At 42.0% G+C, this 12,692-nt stretch overlaps 1 protein-coding gene across 1 annotated transcript in view; it reads right to left on the bottom strand.

The window, feature by feature from the left end:
* Positions 1–2,671: 2,671 nt before the first annotated feature.
* Positions 2,672–12,692, bottom strand: part of LOC133385823 (sodium/hydrogen exchanger 4-like) — a 34,304-nt gene continuing 24,283 nt past the window's right edge. Inside the window, exons 10-11 of the mRNA XM_061629401.1 lie at positions 9,907–9,997; positions 2,672–3,196 (exon numbers count right to left, since the gene is read on the bottom strand). Coding sequence (XP_061485385.1) covers positions 2,820–3,196; positions 9,907–9,997 — 468 coding nt within the window. The 3' untranslated portion in view covers positions 2,672–2,819. The remainder of the gene's footprint in view (positions 3,197–9,906; positions 9,998–12,692) is intronic.

Below are 12,692 nucleotides of genomic sequence, written 5' to 3' on the forward strand. Positions count from 1 at the left end.
ACAACTACTTTCAAAAGCACTAGGGCAGGCTGGATATTTTACATCAAACAGAAAATCAAATGCATGCCCTGCAAGAAAGTTTATGTCACTGAATGCAAGCAATGGGATGTCGTATCCAATAAGTAGGAAAAACTACTACTGACCTACGAATACACTTCAGAAACCACAAATCAGCAATCTTGACTAAAAAAGTAGAGCAACCAATTGCAAAACATTTTAACATTGACGGCCACAGCCTGTCGGACTTAACTATAACAGCGATAGAGATGCCAGCAGACCCACCAGCATTGACCAAAAGGGAGAACTTTTGGATATACTCTCTGGACACATTGGCACCACATGGCCTGAACCTGGAGGACAGTACCACCACTACTTAGCTTCTGGAAATGAAGCCCCTCTGAGCATTCCATCCTCAAAGCTCTATAACTGCCACCTTGCTAACAGCATTTGTATGTTGGCAGCTGATGAAGGCGGAAGCTGAAACGTTTTCCTAGTAAAATAAAAACCTCTGTTTTGATAATCACAATTACTTGTATATATTTTTAGGTGATTAATGGAATCCTTATAGGAATCCGGAGCAAGGTTGGGTGAAGTTCTGTTTGTTGCTTTCAACACCTTTCAAAGACCTTTTTATTTGAGCAGGCATCTTGAGTCATTTCTAATTTCCTAGTTAGTTTTTAATTGGTTTTATCTCTATTGTATTTGTTACATTTCTTGTACACCGCTTAGAGACACTGCAGTTTAGTGGTATATAAATTATCAAAATAAATAAATAAATAAGTCTCTCTCTCTCTCAAAAACAAGAAGTCTTCTGGAATCACCATGAAGACATAACAATAGCATTAAACTTCAACAGGGTTTTTTTGTATGCACTCGTCACAATTGGCAGTGGTCCGTTGCAGCACTCTGAACACTAATGCTAATTGTGAACAGCAGGAAAATGCAGTTTGCTAGATATTACAAATATGAAAGTTTTTCAGACCCTAGGAAAATAAACACAATTGAACAGCAGAGGCATATGCCTGCAACCAGGCTTGACCAGGTAAGATTGTAGGATTAACCACCTATAGCAGACCGTACCTGTACAACAAGAGGAATAAATGTAGTCCAGGACAACCCTAACTTGTTCCTAACCCAGGACATGAACAAAGATTGTAAGTGCACCTATGGTTGTGCTGACCCATGAGGACAAGTGAATAGTGTCATGTTCCACAGCCTCAGTTCCTCCCTCCGCATCTCCAAGCTCAGAGGAAGACATAGAGGGAGATTGAAGCACCACTCAGGGAGATATTTTTCCCTACTCCAGGACCTTTGAGGCCAGCAGATGTGGTCTTCCCAGTCTCCTTAGCATTATATATTTACATATTTATAAACTGCCCTATCATTAAAAATATACCAAAGCTGTGTACAATATAAGAACATAACACCACAATAACATCAATAAAAATATCAATAAAAACCTGTTGCTAAAAAAAAAAAGTCACATCCCAAAGGTCTTTCTGAATAGTATTCAACAGATGTCTACAAGAAGGCAGAGATAACTCCTGCCAGACCTCTGCTGGCAAGGAGTTCCACAGGGCAGGGCCTGTCACGCTAAAAGCTTGGTCCCTATTAAAGGCCCCAAGAGTGTGGGGAACAATTAAAAAATGACCCGTCAGAAGATCTCAGTGATCAAGATGGAGTATAAGGAATCATGCAGCACCAGTCAGGTATTTTGTGCCCAGGTTGAAAGACACTCTCAGTACGGCCCTCACCACCCACATTGCCATAGAAGTCAGTGGTTGCAGAATTGGGCAGTGATCACAGACACATTCTTATAACTCTGCTCTGCCAGTAAGTTCCTTTGTTGCAGTTTGCTTTCTCTGAGTTTCGAGTGATGATAGTCTGACATTTGGTAACTGGGCTATATGCCCTTCCAACTGTGATTTCACAACAGTGTCAGCATAGAACCCACAGAGCCCAAAATGTTGGGAACCCTTGAAGGCCAGACCCATTCAGTGAACCTCCATGATAGGGAAGAGATGGACTGGAGACATCTCATGACCCCCAAAGTCAAGTCTCCACACATTATGGGCCTGACACAGGGCCAGCCAGTAGAATGCAAATGCCTGGATGAACAAGTCATTGCACTTGAACACGTGCAGGTTCAAAATAATCATGAGGCAGAATGAGCCAATTGTCCCAGGTAGCAGGGGCAGGGGAGTGCTGAATTGACAGCTGCTGCCCCCCTCCCAGGTCACTTGTCTCATTATTGACTAGCCCACTTGCCTACTGGCCCTCCTGCTTTATGTAGTACCTCTGGCCCGACAGCCACCCACCCACTCGGCAAAGCAAGGCTCCCTGCTGCCCCCTCCACCTCCTCCCTGCCCTGCTTTGGTGAAGGGCCAAGGTCCTAAGCATGCGAGAGGTGCCAACAGGAGGAAACTCACTCCATAGAAACATAAAGCCAACTCACAGTGATACACTGACATTATTTAAACATTTGCCAAAACGCCAATTAATACCTCCCATCCAGCTTTCTCTGTTCAGTGTGGACATTTCCAATGGCTAGGTTTTTAGCTTCCAAGAGTGGAACCATAACTTATTTTTATAATGGGACTTTTACATGAACAGCCAAAGCATCTGCGGATTTCAATGCTGGTGATTTACAGCTCACTGCCAATCAGGACTCAAACATTTTATTTTGCATCTAACAATGCCAGCATCTTCTGTCAGTTAAACTGGAATCAGGATGAGTTCAGGGGTCTCCAACAATTTCCATAAGAGACAATGGCACAAAGGCATAAACTGCAATTATGTTCTGTGAAGAAGAAGAAAAATCACTTTTTTCTTCTACTAAAGTATCTTTGGGCCCCATCAAAATCACCTCTGGTTTCTGCAGCCCATTTGACAGAGGGTGCTAATGGGAATGGTGCCCTGTTCCACTCATCCTCTGATTCAAGTTCCTGTATAATATCGGTTTCAGGCACGACATTAAGCGGAGGCTTCGGCAGTAACAGAGGTTTTTGTATTCTGGCTCTTTCATCGCTTTGATTTGTTCTTCTTTTCTGACCTGTAAAACCTGCCAGCTCAACTTTTGAATGCAGCTGCTTCATTGGAAGCGATTCCTGCTGTCGCCACTTTCTTCGCTGTGATCCTGGCCAAGGCTCTGAACTGAGCTTGATGAACACAGACTCAGAGTCGCTGCTACAATCCCCTGGTTTCAGAAACAAGTGAATAATATTAGGAGCGAAAGGGTCGGTCCCCACACTTCCACCTGCTTCTGGATGGATTCTCTTTTCAAAGATAAAGAGATCCTTTATTAATGAACAAACATAACATAGCATAATAAACATGTTCTCTCTGAGGCATTTGTAAAAAAAATGGTGCTTGCAGTTCAATCCTACACAACCAGGTGTGGGGAACCTTCGGCCCTTCAGATGTTGCTGAACTACAACTCCCATAATCTCTGACCATTGGCTAAGCTGGATGGGGCTGATGGGACTTATAGTTCACCAACATCTGGAGGGCCAAAGGTTCCCTAACCCTATTATACACACTTACCTAGGAGTAAGTCTCACTGAACCCAATGGGACTTACTTCTATGAAGACGGCATAGGGTTGAATTGTAGTAACTGTGCATTTTCTGCACAGGGCAGGCCAAAGTCAGTATTTGGAGAAGTCAGGCCAGTTCATATATTATGCAAAGGCCGACCCTGGGGTCCTCATTATTATTATTATTATTAAATTTATTAGTCGCCCATCTGGCTAGTTATCCAGCCACTCTGGGCGACATACAAAATAAAACGTACAAATACATTTAAAATCTGGTTATGAAGAAACATTTGGAAAGTTCAAGTAGTGTCTTCAAAGGGCTTCACTGTACAGAAAGCAAAACTGTCTCTGTACTACTTGTTCTCTTTTTCTTAGCCCTCTGATCTGATTGTTCTACCATGATTCCCATTCCTATGCACATATACATTACTTCCACAATTTTTTTGCAAAACATCAAATACTGGAATGAGAATAAAATATAAATTGAGAGCAAAATCTGGGCATATTCAGCATAGAAACTGATCTCCTTTATCCTGGCTGGATAACTTTTGGCCCTCCAGTAGTTACTGGACTGCCAACTCCCAAAAGCCCCTCCCTGCATGGCCCATGGTTCAGACTGATGACAGATGTTGCTGCCCAGCAACATCGGAAGGGCCACAGATTAGCCAGCCCTGATATAGAAGGAACACTGCCCTAACAGTCAGCCATAACTTCAAGGGGAAATGCAGCCGTGAGGTCCTGGAAGCAAAATTTAGGTTGCTAGGTAGGATGCTGAAAGCCAGGACCTCCAAGGTGGCTTTCTCTGAAATGCTACCGGTTCCACGCGCAGGACCAGCCAGACAGGCCCAGCTTCGCAGTCTCAATGCGTGGATGAGACGATGGTGTCGGGTGGAAGGGTTCGGATTTGTTAGGCACTGGGGAACATTTTGGGACAAGCCGGGCCTGTACAAAAGGGACGGGCTCCACTTGAACCAGAATGGAACCAGACTGCTGGCACTTAAAATTAAAAAGGTAGCAGAGCAGCTTTTAAACTGACTGAGGGGGGAAGCCCGACAAGAGCTGAGAAAGGTCCGGTTCGGAATAAACCTCCCCCCTGGGATAAAAACCAAAGAAATGATGAAATTTTAAAAGGGGTAGGCCTAGAAGTAGGCATTGTGAGAGCAGGGGCACAGGATATAAATTCAGAAGAGCAAAATTACCACAGGCCTAACCACAAGTGCCAAAGACACTTGAAGAGAGACACTGCTTACAAGTGCCTGTACGCTAATGCTAGGAGCCTCCAAACCAAGATGGGAGAACTGGAGTGCTTGGTCTTAGAGAAGAGCATTGATATAGTGAGCATAATGGAGACCTGGTGGAATGGAGAAAACCAGTGGGATACGGTTATCCCTGGATATAAACTATATCGGAAGGACAGGGAAGGACGTATTGGTGGCGGAGTCGCTCTATACGTGAAAGAAGGCATTGAATCCAACAAGCTCGAAACCCCAAAAGAGGCAGACTCCTCCACAGAATCGTTGTGGGTGGTGATACCGTGCCCCAGGAGGGACTTAATACTGGGAACGATCTATCGTCCCCCTGATCAAAATGCTCAGGGAGACCTTGAGATGAGATATGAAATTGAGGAAGCATCCAAACTAGGAAATGTGGTAGTAATGGGTGACTTCAACTACCCGGACATAGACTGGCTGCATATGTGTTCCAGTCATGACAAAGAAGCAAAGTTTCTAGATATTCTAAATGACTATTCCCTAGATCAGTTGGTCATGGAACCGACCAGAGGGACGGCAACCCTGGACTTAATCCTCAGTGGGGACCGGGACCTGGTGCGAGATGTAAGTGTTGTTGAACCGATTGGGAGCAGTGACCACAGTGCTATTAAATTAAACATACATGTAACTGGCCAATTGCCAAGAAAATCCAACACGGTCACATTTGACTTCAAAAGAGGAAACTTCACAAAAATGAGGGGATTGGTAAAAAGAAAGCTGAAAAACAAAGTCCAGAGGGTCACATCACTCGAAAATGCTTGGAAGTTGTTTAAAAACACTATATTAGAAGCTCAACTGGAGTGCATACCGCAGATCAGAAAAGGTACCGCCAGGGCCAAGAAGATGCCAGCATGGTTAACGAGCAAAGTCAAGGAAGCTCTTAGAGGCAAAAAGTCTTCCTTCAGAAAATGGAAGTCTTGTCCGAATGAAGAAAATAAAAAAGAACACAAACTCTGGCAAAAGAAATGCAAGAAGACAATAAGGGATGCTAAAAAAGAATTTGAGGAGCACATTGCTAAGAACATAAAAACCAACAACAAAAAATTCTATAAATACATTCAAAGCAGGAGACCATCTAGGGAGACAATTGGACCCTTGGATGATAAGGGAGTCAAAGGTGTACTAAAGAACGATAAGGAGATTGCAGAGAAGCTGAATGAATTCTTTGCATCTGTCTTCACAGTGGAAGATATAGGGCAGATCCCTGAACCTGAACTAACATTTGCAGGAAGGGATTCTGAGGAACTAAGACAAATAGTGGTAACGAGAGAGGAAGTTCTAAGCTTAATGGACAATATAAAAGCTGACAAATCACCGGGCCCGGATGGCATCCACCCAAGAGTTCTCAAAGAACTCAAAGGTGAAATTGCTGATCTGCTAACTAAAATATGTAACTTGTCCCTCGGGTCCTCCTCCGTGCCTGAGGACTGGAAAGTGGCAAATGTAACACCAATCTTCAAAAAGGCATCCAGAGGGGATCCCGGAAATTACAGGCCAGTTAGCTTAACTTCTGTCCCTGGAAAACTGGTAGAAAGTATTATTAAAGCTAGATTAACCAAGCACATAGAAGAACAAGCCTTGCTGAAGCAGAGCCAGCATGGCTTCTGCAAGGGAAAGTCCTGTCTCAGTAACCTATTAGAATTCTTTGAGAGTGTCAACAAGCATATAGATAGAGGTGATCCAGTGGACATAGTGTACTTAGACTTTCAAAAAGCGTTTGACAAGGTACCTCACCAAAGGCTTCTGAGGAAGCTTAGCAGTCATGGAATAAGAGGAGAGGTCCTCTTGTGGATAAGGAATTGGTTAAGAAGCAGAAAGCAGAGAGTAGGAATAAACGGACAGTTCTCCCAATGGAGGGCTGTAGAAAGTGGAGTCCCTCAAGGATCGGTATTGGGACCTGTACTTTTCAACTTGTTCATTAATGACCTAGAATTAGGAGTGAGCAGTGAAGTGGCCAAGTTTGCTGACGACACTAAATTGTTCAGGGTTGTTAAAACAAAAAGGGATTGCGAAGAGCTCCAAAAAGACCTCTCCAAACTGAGTGAATGGGCGGAAAAATGGCAAATGCAATTCAATATAAACAAGTGTAAAATTATGCATATTGGAGCAAAAAATCTGAATTTCACATATACGCTCATGGGGTCTGAACTGGCGGTGACCGACCAGGAGAGAGACCTCGGGGTTGTAGTGGACAGCACGATGAAAATGTCGACCCAGTGTGCGGCAGCTGTGAAAAAGGCAAATTCCATGCTAGCGATAATTAGGAAAGGTATTGAAAATAAAACAGCTGATATCATAATGCCGTTGTATAAATCTATGGTGCGGCCGCATTTGGAATACTGTGTACAGTTCTGGTCGCCTCATCTCAAAAAGGATATTATAGAGTTGGAAAAGGTTCAGAAGAGGGCAACCAGAATGATCAAGGGGATGGAGCGACTCCCTTACGAGGAAAGGTTGCAGCATTTGGGGCTTTTTAGCTTAGAGAAAAGGCGGGTCAGAGGAGACATGATAGAAGTGTATAAAATTATGCATGGCATTGAGAAAGTGGATAGAGAAAAGTTCTTCTCCCTCTCTCATAATACTAGAACTCGTGGACATTCAAAGAAGCTGAATGCTGGAAGATTCAGGACAGACAAAAGGAAGGACTTCTTTACTCAGCGCATAGTTAAACTATGGAATTTGCTCCCACAAGATGCAGTAATGGCCACCAGCTTGGATGGCTTTAAAAGAAGATTAGACAAATTCATGGAGGACAGGGCTATCAATGGCTACTAGCCATGATGGCTGTGCTCTGCCACCCTAGTCAGAGGCAGCATGCTTCTGAAAACCAGTTGCCGGAAGCCTCAGGAGGGGAGAGTGTTCTTGCACTCGGGTCCTGCTTGCGGGCTTCCCCCAGGCACCTGGTTGGCCACTGTGAGAACAGGATGCTGGACTAGATGGGCCACTGGCCTGATCCAGCAGGCTCTTCTTATGTTCTTATGTTCTTAATGTTTGAACTGGTTGTCTTTATTGTTAATTGCAATTTTATAATGTTGTTTTATTTTATTTTGTAAGGTGCACCAAGAACATATTGTCATAAGGTGGCCAAGAAAATGCCTGTAAATAAATTCATGGATGAAAGATAGACACATCACATTCCTAATACTTTAAAACTGTCCCTACAATTTACGCAAATGAATCTTCATGTGCAATTATGACAATCTCAAATCCTAAACAGGAAGGGCTATTACTTCTGTTCCAGTCTGTCCCCCAAGCCTTTAACAGCAGCCTGACAGAATTGCCAGTTCACATGATATCATAAGAAGACATCTTGGCTGCATCTTGTAGTGCATGAGGAGAGAGCTTAACCACAAGTACCAGTGTGGACCACACACCAAGCCAAACTTTAGCTTTGGCCCAGTGGGATACAGCAGGAAAAAGGATAAGGAAGGAGCAAAGAGGCTGGGAATTCCTCTCCGGGAGCCTGCACATTCACACTGTCTCGCTAAGACATTGTTTGGCTTATTGGCTTACCACGTTGCACAAACCATCTCATTGAGATTTATCCATTTAAGCTTTGCCCACCATATATCTCCATGACACACAAGCTTCATTGGCTAAATTTCTATCTGTCAGGCTGCTGACAATGGTGCAGGAGCACAGCCAGTGGAAAAAGTGGTGACTCTAATTGTTATTGGGCTCAGGCCGAGTGAAAATGGCCACCAAAAACTACCCATCCTATCTGTGATAAGCAAAATTGGGGCAGGGGAAAGATTTTTCTAAATATCCTTGCGGGGAAGAAGAGAAGTTCTCCAAACTTCCAAGGGAAGCCCATGAAAGAAAAATATTTTCTGAGAAATGTCAGTTTAGCCACACTCTCCTCGCTGCCCGTCTCCACTTCTCCTTGTTTTCTTCAAGTTCTCTCACTACTCTCCTCTCTTTCTCCACAGCAATCAGTATTTTTTTTATTTTATTTCACCAGATCTGCAATCCATAAATATCCCATTTACTGTGGCTACACAGCTCACAGCTCTCAGCTCGTCTGCCACCTGTTTTTATTTCGCAATTTGTCCTTGGTATTTTTGGCAACAGCTAAATAATGCAAGACAAAAAAATGAAGAAAGGTAAGTCTGTAATTAGCAAACAGGATGGGTTTCAGGGCACCTGCAGTTAGGTCCAAAGAATTTTAGCTTCAGGGGCCTTTGATAAGCTTTATTGTTACAGAGGGTGAGTCTCTCATCTTCTTCATGTGATCAAACTGCAGATTCTTCTAAGGAAGCATACCCTCTTTGCCACATCAGATGCTTTAGAGCCATAAAGCATTTATGGCTGCTTATACTATACCTGTCTTGTTTTCAAATTGTGCTTTGAACTATTTATTATTAAAAATAATGAGGTCATTTGGAAATAAAAAATCTAGATACAATCTTAGAGACAGCGTCACAGTCTCATCTAGTGTGGATCACACCACAAGTTCTACCATCATACTAATATGGTAGAAAAAATTAAGAAGTTGGTTCGTTAATGTCTTTTTGGCATAAGGGAGATGGAGGTTGACAATATTAGAGACATCAGGACTACACAGCAGCTTTTCTTATCGCACTTGCACATGTGAAGTCTTGGATAGGAAAGCCACCATCACCTCCCTTCCACTCCATGTAAATCTAGAGTTGTTCCCTTTTTATGGAGCGATCTCTTGTGCAGAAGAGGCAGCAGTGAAGTGTTTCCCAGCATTGTAGCCCCATGTTATGAAAACCACCACCAGCTGATTTCTGACAGTTTCTCACCTTTTCAGATGGGGGCATTTCTATCTCCAACCTTGTTTGGTCAAAAGACTTAGTCCAAAATTCAGCTGCCCTGCATACTATTCATTATGACAGAGAAGAACGTTAAAGAATGTCAATGCAAAGGGTGAGTGTGCTTCTCTAAATGAAACCAGAGCATTAAGGATTCTGATGGGCACCATTTCATTGGCAACATACTATTCATCCTTTGTCCAAGCCTCGCTTTAGTGAGAAAGGATGCCTTGTAGCTATTTGCAACCTCATAAAAATATCATATTCGGTGTGCGTTGGTGGCAATTTGTCATTTTTCTTTTATTATATTGATTAAAGAGAATTACCTGTTAGATCATCATCATTCCTGGCATCCCTTCTAGTTGGCTGGGCATTACCAAAGGGTAAAGACAAATAACGCATGGTTTTGATAGCAGCCTATGGAGGAAGAAGTGTTGGAGAAGGTGATTCAAACATGCAATACCACTGTGTGTTATACTTTCAACAGATTTGATCTCTGATGACTCTGAAACAAGAATATGCAAGTGAGAATGGGTGGCTATGTTTGAAATGAGTGGTTAATGTATTGCTCTTTTATAAATAAAATTCTTCAAATAAAGTAGCTTAAACAAAAACAAAACATCTCAAGCATCAATCCAAAGCATACTTTACAAGGCAGCAGAAAACAGAGGCAACTCATGCTGAACGCTGCAAGGTAACTTTCTGCTGTAGAATGTATTTATTTTATTTTTATTTATAAAAGTATTTATATACCACCAACTCACATAAAAAATCAAGGCAGGACACAACATAGAATTACTTTTTTAAAAAACTCATTGTGGGGGCTATTGATGATCATGAAATCAAGGGAAATAATCAAGGGGCTTGAAGCAGACAAGAGTAGAAAGCCTCTTGTCTCTAGCAGAAAGAACCAGGAAATTGAAATTTTGGAAGTTGCATTTTCATGGAGAAAGGCGGGAGCAGAGAAAGAGCTCCATAAAGAGTGAGAACTAATTGTTTATTATTGCAGTCTGGAGCCAGGAAACACTAAATGCCCTCCACATTTCTAAAAAAGGCATTACAATCTTTTAACCTGGCCATGTCAACTTTGCAGGTAAGGATGAATTTTCCCCTAAACTCAAACTGGCTACAGCATTAGAGTTCAGAATTGGGCAGGTTTACTGTAACATTTATGTTACAGCAATTTTTTTCTCAATTTCACCCTGTCATGGGTATTATAGTCTTAATGCTCTATAGATGATCAGTGGCCCAGTTCAGACAGAGCAACAAACCAGGATATCAAAACACAATTTGATCTTGGCTTGTATTAGCTAGCCAACATTTGAATCAACCATAGATTCCCTGGTTCTGACATAACCAGAAACTACAGCTTTTATTCAAAAGTGAGAGTGAGGGCTTTCAATCTCCTCCTGCACCCATTAGGAGGGGAGGAGGAGCGCACAAGCCTAAAGCTCACACAGACTGATGCTCACGAGAATGGTGTGTTGTTATGACTCAACTGGGCCAGTTTGACTGTGGACAAAATAAGCACATATACATAACACATGCTATTTATACAGTGGCTGCAGTCTAAAAATCCCACAATGAAGTATCCATACATCCCAAAATATTTGGAATCTGTAATTAAAGCAGGCATTTGTAAATAAAGGAGGCCATCCTAAATCAGTTACAGGAGATAGATTTTTGGCAGTAATCCATTCCTCCAGCTTTAGGAAAACAAATTTCAAGGAAGAATATCAACTGGGAGTTGCTCACATCTCTGTTGTAGCCGTTGTTTTAAAATAAACATTGCAAATACATTTGTTAACTTCCCCTGAGCATCTTTCTTTCTAGCTTTTGTCCACTTTCCTTATGATGGTCTATGTGCTTGAGATGAACAAGAGCCATATTTAATTTTCTAGTCCTTGTGAGACTGTGGCCCATGGTCAGCATTGTTTGCATTTGCCTCTCTGAAATGGTAGATACACTAAGGTAGGTAGGAGTATGGTGGATGTCCTCAAGTTTCAGAAAACTTTTCAGCAGACAACAGAAGAAGAGCCAGGTATATCAAGAGAATGATGATAGCATACAGCTGACTGCAACACAAGCATTGCTCACAATGGACCATTTGTTATGTAGGTCTAACTCACTGAAACAAACAGGACTTGGCATACAAACCATATGCAGAAGTTCCACGTTATTCCTGAAAACATATCATGTGCTGATCATGGCCTTTTTGAAAAGCAGCTCAAAACATGTCAGCAGTGCTGACTAGAGATGGAATGATCTATCAGTTTTGGTTCCCTCAGTTTCTTATTTTTCTAATCTTAAATTTGGTTCTCGACATTTCTACAGCACTTTGTGGATTTTTGTTAAAAAATCCTCATGAAAATTCTTCAGCGTTTTAGTGCATATTTCTCCTAATAAATACATTTTTGCATGTAGTTTTGACTAATGTACACATTTTTGCAAACAATTTATCCTAATATAATGCATTTTTGTATGTTATTGTAACCAATATATTCATTTGGCCCACACTTTCCCCTAATACATGCATTTTTGTAAACATTGCTTGGTTGGAGAACTGCATTACAGAATTCAGATAAGTGTGAATTTTGAAGGACGGCAGTTCTCATATTTTCGGAAAGTGCGACTTTGATAAATTTGGCTTTCAATGCAAACTGAATCAAATTTCTCTTCCATGCCTACTGCTGAATGGACGTGCCCTCCTGACATTGTGGGACTCCTACTTACATCTGCCCCAGCCAGCATGGTTGAGGTCAGGGATGATGGGAGTTGAAGTCCAACAACATCTGAGTCACCACCCCTGCTCTAAATACTTGAAATCTTGTTTCCCATCTACTGAAGTTTTTTTTAAACCATGTTTGAGATTTTTGGAAAGAAATATTCCACTTCCCAACCATTCCCCAGAATTTTGAGAAGTGTTTTTAATCATTTTTTTTAAAAAAACATTACTTTCCAGAACTACAACTTCTTGCTATAAAACATGGATGTCATGTTAACCCCTTAAAAATGGTTAACAGAACAAGTTGTTCACAAGCCTTGCAGCCATCTCCACCACCACCACCACAAGGAGCCTTTTGATCCTGGGATGCCACTGCAGTAGCAGAGC

This window comes from Rhineura floridana, chromosome 5 (genome assembly GCF_030035675.1).
Source record: "Rhineura floridana isolate rRhiFlo1 chromosome 5, rRhiFlo1.hap2, whole genome shotgun sequence".
Lineage (NCBI taxonomy): Eukaryota > Metazoa > Chordata > Lepidosauria > Squamata > Rhineuridae > Rhineura > Rhineura floridana.